The following is a 7,905-nucleotide window of genomic DNA, read 5'->3' as shown; positions in this document are numbered from 1 at the left end:
GAAAAAAACACTGAAAGTCGAGCACCCGGTTTCTGAACCCAGCAGAGGTGGTGCTCATCGAGGACCTACCCTAGAAAAAGGACAGAAACACACAGGTCCTGGGAAACACTGCAAACAAAGCTAGCAGAAGGATTATACACACAACCACCAGCATATTAAATACAAACACATATATATATATATATATATATATATATATATATATATATATATATGTAAATATATATATGTATATGTGTGTGTATATATCATTTTTCTTTTTTTTTACAAACTAGAAATATTATGAGAGATATCAATCATATGTAGATGTTTTACAAAACAGGATCATTGGATGTACCTTGATGCAAAATTTTAGAGGTTTTGGGCAAGTTCAAGCTTTATTAACTTGCATTTTTGAAAGGTAGAAATCTGGTTATGGCTCCTTTGATTCATCATATTAAGGTTGGCTAGCTTTTCAGATGAAATATTGAGCATAACCAATGTAAATACCAGCCTCTTGTTTAGTAACGGAGCAGCGCTGCTGATGTATGACAGTAGTGCATCTATAGATCTCCTCAACCGACTTCCAGATTAATGAAGAATGTCAGCATGTATGTATTTGTACAGAATGTATTTGTGTGTTTGTGACAAACACACAAATACACAAACACACACACACACATTGAGTTCTCAGGACAAACGAACAGTCGAATGACAGAACTTTGAGGGCAATGAAAGCAATGGACACTCACATCAGGACCGGATCCATTTTACTGATTGAGAGGGAAGTACGCGCAGACCTTGAAGGGAATTAGTGCACCATACGAGACGTAACCTTGCGCTTAAAGATGCACATCTGAATGCAGCTACACCATCACTCAGTAGAGCAGCACTTTCAGTAGGCTCTTGCATGGACAGGTGAAGTTACTTTTAGTGTTGTTGTACTGTAGTAAATAAAAACCGGCTTTTCTTGATGTAGTTTGGTGTAGTATGTCCACAGTCACAACACAAATCTCCCTCCCCAATGACTGCCCACATTTACATTAGCAATGCCTGCTAACTCCTCATTTCACATGTGAAAAAGTCAGCCATTTATAACAGCTCATTTACATATAGGTCTTAAAATACGGTATAAAACAGCCTGTTTAATTCTAAAGGTGGAAAATGTGAAAATTAAATAACTAAATAACTTTTTTGGTGCAAACATTCTTTAGAATAAAAAAAAAAGTGGAATATGTAACCTTTGTATATGAAATATACAGTAGTCTTTCAGAGAGAGAATATACATTCTGTCTGATGGCAGTGTTTTAAAGCTGCTCCATCTAATTTTGACCAGCCATATGACACACTGTATGTATAACCAAGTCAATGAGAATATTAATGAGGTTACCAAGGAGATAGCATTTACTTTAATTAGAAGAACTAGACTATGGCCTTTTTTACTGCGGCATGGAGAAGAGTCACAAAAGGAATTGATTGGTTTTGGCATTTAGTCTCTGATCAAGTGTCATCTATTGCTTCAGGAGGCAAGAAGATAATCTAAAGTGACATTTCTCTTCTGCCTGCTTTTTCTGCACTGATGAAGGCAATTACCTCGACCCTAAATGATCATTTGCAGAACTTTCAGCCTCTTGATGTTTTTGCTTGTTTTGTGTGTGTGTGTCTGTGTGTCTGTGTGTCTGTGTGTGTCTGTGTGTCTGTGTGTGTGTGTGTGTGTGTGTGTGTCAGATTTGCTAATTTAGTAAATAGGGCAATACAGTCGCTCACAAGGAAAATTTTGAAATGTCTCTATAAAGATTTTTAAAATCTGATTCCGATGTCCAAATATTAAATTAAGTATTTAATATTTAATTTTATGTTTTTAAATCCCTAAGGGCATAGAACATTTTTAGAACATTTATCAGAAAAGGAGTATCTATCTATCTATCTATCTATCTATCTATCTATCTGTCTATCTGTCTGTCTGTCTGTCTGTCGTTCTATCATTCTATCTATCGTTTTATCTATTGTTCTCTCGTTCTGATTCTTCATGATTATTTGGGTTATGTTAATCTGAAGGAGCACGTTTGTCTTCATAATCTTTAACAAAAATGAAATAAATCTGAAACAATTATTTTTTTTTTTACTTCTGATGTCATCAAACTCCTCCCCTCCAATCACACAAGTAAAATAGGTTGTGAATGTCATTTCGTATTGATTTCAGCATCTGTCTGATAAAAATATGACACTGATGGGCTATTTACTGTTTCCAGATGTTTCCGTGAGCAAAAAACTCTAAAAGCAAAAAGCTCTGAAAAGGTATCTGGCACATTTATGTTCATTGCAGATAATCCAGGAGTATTTTTCTACCAGCCTGGAAGCAGGAAACAGCAAAATCGGTGCAGTGCACATAAATTCCCGCTCAGAAAACAGGCTGTTCAATAACACAACACTCATTACTCAAGAGCCGCCACTGTTAGTCCACGCCACAAAACTAACTCGCGTCCTGTTTCCCTGAAAAGTCCCGCAAGAGTTGCAGAGGGCCCGCGGTATCGGCGAGATTTTGCGTCTGTTGCATTTTCTACTAGTAAGCAATAAATGTCACGAAAATGAAGGTCACCTAACCTCGGTGCATCAAGACGTATTTGGCAGCACGGCGTAATGCCTTCCAAGTTTGTGGAACAAATGAAATTCTGCTGCTCTGGTGCACTTTGCATCCAAACAACCATTACAACTGGCTTTATATACTGTCTGAGCAGCAGACCATCAAATGGTGTTTTTATTCTTGTGCTGGAACGCTCCATCCACACTGTTGAGAATAGAAATCCATCGCTTGTATGCAAAAGACTGGAGCCAGTCTATATCTGCTGGTGAAATGATAGTTTCATACAGGAATAAAATTGATCACGGCATCTGCGACACGTAGCATTAGATCTGCGTAAGGCATCATTGGTGCACTTTTGGAGGTAATTGGGCTTTTTTGCTGGAAGTTTCTTGGGGAAGCAGAGTGGGAATTACTAGATTAAGCACTCTAGAATATGTTTGCGTTCTGTGGCACGGCTCTGATTCATATTTTATGTTGCTTTTTGTTGGTTGATAAAATGTGAAGACAATATCCGCTGATTTTCTTCTCCACCAACAGTCGTTTTTCATCCATCAAGGCATTTTTCTCTCCCCATCTTTCGGCACTTGCTATAACTGATTTAGCATTTATGGTGGTAAAAAATTAATCTAAATGTCGTCCAACGGGGAACGCAGAAGCTCTGGGCTGATTTATTTCCGACTTAATTCAGAATGGCTTGACATGATGAACGCTACAGAAAGTGGGCAGTTGTGTTTTGGAAGCATTAAAGTGGCTGTTGCGAGTTGTTTGATTGAAAATCATAAATCAGTGGACTCAAACCTTGGACCAGAGAGCAGAGACTGTAAACAGCAGAGACCCTGTGTCGTGTGTGTTATTAGCGATACACTGACTTCATGCAGATTTACTTGTGCTTTAAGGGATTGAAAATTAATCTGATTTATGTGCATTTGAAAACATTTTAGGGTGCTTTTCAGTTTTTTAAACATATCTATGTGTGCTTCACACCAGTGTTAGGCAACAACAGAGTTGTATGCACCATTAAGCCGGAAGTTATTATTCTAATATCTAGCTGTACAGCTGTACGAACTTGCTCAGCAAGATTCCCTTCAAAATTGTTGCTCCGCCATGACATGGTTTACCGTAGAACACTAAATATAGATACAAATTAGCATATGCTGTACTCTTTATGTACAGTGCATATTTTTCAGCTTTTTTGGCTTTAATCATGATTTTTGTTCTGTCCCTATGCAAGTAAACCAATAAATAAAAATAAAATCTGTGGAATACATAGGGTATGTTTTGCACCTTATACTGCCTATGATGAATGTGTGTGATGCATTATGTCATGACAAAACTACATTGCTTACGGTATAGTTAATAAAGCTTTCTACACCTAAAATTTGTTAGTATCATTGCAGCGCATTGCATTTTCAGATGATGACGCATTTATATTTTGGACAAGCTGCAAAGCTACTTTGGCAATGTTTTTCTTATTTGAAATAGAACTAAAATATAGTCATTTAATCTAAAATAAATGTAATATCTATTTTCTTTATCCGTTCAAATCAGCATTTGGTGTGAGCATCCTTTGCGTTTAAAGCAGCTTTTGCCCTAGGTGCACTCGCGCATAGTTTTTCAGGTAACTTTGCAGGTAGGTTTCTTGATGCATCTTGGAGATGTTGCCACAGTTCTTCTGGATTTAGTGTGTCTCAGTTTGTTCTGTTTCTTCATGTCATTCCAGAGAGACTGGATAATGATGAGATCAGATCTCATGTAGAAACAATTTTCACTGGGAAAATGCTAGTAAATTTCACAAATAATTACAAAGAATTGGTAAGTAAACACTGAATTAAATGTGAGATTTTGAAGTAGAAAGACTGAAATCATATTTTTTGTAAATAACAATCTGTTTTACGTATTATACAGTGCATACAGTGTTTACACCAGTGTATTTCCATATGTAAAGATGTGCCGTCAGTCGCTTTCACTATGTGAAGTTGCTGCCAGAAAAGGACTAATTTTATTCAGAAGGAAATAAATACAGAGAAATGCACAGTTGTAAATCACTCGATTCAAAATAAACAGAAACACTTTGAGGCAGTAGTCATAATTCATAATAAATCATTGTTTTGTGCAGGCATGCGTGGGAGCGAGTGTATATTTTGGGCGTTTTCCATCTAGCTCTGATGTAGGTGAGGTTAGCACGGCGTTGTGTTTCTTTCTCTTTGTTTGAGCGCTTGGCGGGGAAAGAAGATCTCTGGCTGGCCTTCTGTCTGTGGTAAAAAGGCAGCAATGAAAGTCATTCACAGGGTCGTCTCACGAGACCCCGGGCCAAAGCTAATCACAACTTCGACCCACTTCTGGATTCCAATGACTGAATCTATTGAGCTGAGGTCTCTCGACGGAGCACAACAAAGTCGGTGTGACTGCAACTTTAGCCTGCTGCGGCCCAGCGCCACAACAACACTGTTGCCTGCCCCGTCTGTGATTGGCACAGAGGTGTGCTCTTGATACTATATACAGTCAATAACAAAGAGCCCGGCACAGCTATTGAGTTCAGTTACAGACCGTCTCTCCTGGGCCTTTTGTTTGGATGGGAAAAGCAGTGTTGAAAACAGAAAGGCATGTTGGGATATATTGCTACAAATTACAATAGAGATGAATCCTGTTACATGTCTGTATTATGAATAGAAGCTAATATTAATGGATCTATCAATAGTAACCATGGTTTTCCCTCTCTTTAGGGTGTAGTGCTGTCACTAACAACATTTTATATGGCATTCTTGTATTTGAATCATACAACAGTATATACACTACTGTTCAAAGGTTTGAGGTCAAAGTTATTGTTTTTTAAAAATATTTGTTTATCAATGATGCATTTAGTTGATTAAAAGTGGCAGTAAAGCCATTTGTAATGTTTCAAAAGATTTCAATTTCAAATAAATGCTGTTCTTTTGAACTTTCTATTTATCAAAGAATCCCGAAAAGTAAAACGTACACGGTTTCTACAAAAATATTAAGCAGCACGGCTGTTTTCAACATTTATAATAATATACAGTGCCTTGCGAAAGTATTCATACCCCATTCATTTTTTCACATTTTGTTGTGTTGCTGCCTTTTGTTAAACTGCTTTAAATTACTTTTTTTCCACATCAATCTACACTCCATACACTATACTGACAAAGCAAAAACAGAATTGTCACAACTTCGTAAATTTATTAAAAATAAAAAAAACTGAAATAAGTACATTGCATAAGTATTTATATCCTTAACTAAATATTTCGCTGAAGCACCTTTACAGTCTCAAGTCTTTTTTGTTTAATGCGACAAGCTTTGATCATCATCATTTGGCAATTATCTGCCATTCTTCTCCTCACCTCTTCACCTCTCAAGCTCTGTCAGGTTGGATGGGAGCAAATGCACATTTTCACGTTTCTCCTGAATTATTTGATTGGGTTCAAGCTCATGCTCTGGCTGGGCCACTTTAAACTACTTCAGTCTGTGTGCATTGAGTTTATTTAATACACGAGTTTCACAATTTGAGTTGAATTACTTAAATAAATGAACTTTTCCACGGCATTCTAATTTATTGAGATGCACCTGTGTATATAAAATAATAAATGGATATTGAGCATCAAATCAGCATATTAGAATGATTTCTGAAGGATCATGTGACACTGAAGACTGAAGTAATGATGCTGAAAATTCTGCTTTACATCACAGAAATAAATGACATTTTAAAATATATTCAGACAGAAAAGCGGTTATTTTAAATTGTACAAATATTTGACAATATTGCCGTTTTTACTGTATGTTTGATCAAATAAATGCAGCCTTGGTGAGCATAAGAGACTTCCTTTAAAAACGTTAAAAAAATCTTACTGACCTCAAACTTTTGAATGCTAGTGTACTTTGGTACTTCGCTGTACCATGGTATCACCACAGTATGTCATGTCCCATTTAAAGTCAACCCATTTATCTTTGAAATGTGAGTTCACTGTGAAACAATAAAGGTACACCACAGAATTCTGTGCTCTCTCTTTTGACTTCTGTGGTTGTAACATAGAAATGCAAGGTTTAAAACAAAATAATGTTGATCATCTTTCCATGGGAAATTGTTTGGATTGTGAAAAGTGGTTTCTGTGTGTCTGGTTTTTTTGGAGTGGAAGGGCTAAAATATAAAAGCGATTGAGGACGTCAAACGAAAAAGCAATTTTGAGGTGTAGAGAATAATTTTATTTTGATGAGAGACACACTTTCTAATAATATGCCCAAAGTAAAGCCAGATCTACAGTATGTGTTAAGAAAGCAAATGGGCTCAATTTCAGTATAATTTTTTATGTACAGTATATTTACAGTGCTGAATTCTTATCCCACTGCTTGATAGATAAAGAAATGATAATCATAATCATCTCTTTTTATGTTCCCCTAGTTTTGGTTTGTCTTCTGGGACATCGTCCCTTGGCGCCTCACAAACTTAAGTAGCCTACTTCATGCATAAAGGACTGAAGTTTTGTCAGGCACAATACAGGAAGCAAAGTCTGTCAGGCTTTGAGTAGCAGTAGATGTTTATGTTACCGACGTTCTTGCGTTTCTGTCAGGTTGCAGGCTCTGAGGAAGGAGAAGTCACGTGACGCCGCTCGCTCGCGCCGGGGGAAGGAAAACTTCGAGTTCTACGAGCTGGCAAAGATGCTTCCGCTCCCCGGCGCCATCACCAGCCAGCTGGACAAGGCCTCCATCATCCGCCTCACCATCAGCTACCTTAAGATGAGGGACTTCGCCAACCAGGGGGACCCGCCGTGGAACCTGCGCGTCGAAGGACCGCCGCCCAACACCTCAGTCAAAGGTAAGAGGCTTTCTTCTGTGTAGAACTTTTATTCTGCTCTTTTTGTTGTAATAATGGATTATTACCAGTGTTGGGGGTAACGCATTACAAGTAACGCGACTTACGTAATCAGATTACTTTTTTCAAGTAACTAGTAAAGTAACGCATTACTTTTGAATTTACAAGAGGATATCTGAGTTACTTTTTCAAATAAGTAACGCAAGTTACTTTTTTTCCAATTTATTGAGTGACAGCTCTCCTGTCCCCATGTTGAGAGAAATCAGATGTTACTGTAGTTCTAAAATAAATATGAATATGCATTAATTCATCTCACTCAAAAAAAAAAACACAGATTCAGTATTCCTCAAAATGAATAAAAAAAATGCAACTCAGAATATGACGCAAACCTGCAATAATTAAATGTTAAACAACACAAATGTCCTTTATGTATTTAATCCCATACTATTAACCAATGTCTTTGCTTCTGACCTTCTATGATCCAGTTCAACAATACTAATAAGCAAAAATTACTCTAGAT

The 7,905-nt window shown here is 37.1% G+C and overlaps 1 protein-coding gene across 1 annotated transcript in view; it reads left to right on the top strand.

The window, feature by feature from the left end:
* Positions 1-7,905, top strand: part of LOC107693079 (neuronal PAS domain-containing protein 3-like) — a 185,108-nt gene that overhangs the window by 124,232 nt on the left and 52,971 nt on the right. The window contains exon 3 of the mRNA XM_016492323.1: positions 7,144-7,388. Within this exon, the coding sequence (XP_016347809.1) occupies positions 7,144-7,388 (245 nt within the window). The remainder of the gene's footprint in view (positions 1-7,143; positions 7,389-7,905) is intronic.

The sequence above is a fragment of the Sinocyclocheilus anshuiensis genome, unplaced genomic scaffold (genome assembly GCF_001515605.1).
Source record: "Sinocyclocheilus anshuiensis isolate Anshui unplaced genomic scaffold, SAMN03320099.WGS_v1.1 scaffold222, whole genome shotgun sequence".
NCBI classification, from domain to species: Eukaryota; Metazoa; Chordata; class Actinopteri; order Cypriniformes; family Cyprinidae; genus Sinocyclocheilus; species Sinocyclocheilus anshuiensis.
This window is presented reverse-complemented; position numbering and strand designations above follow the sequence as displayed.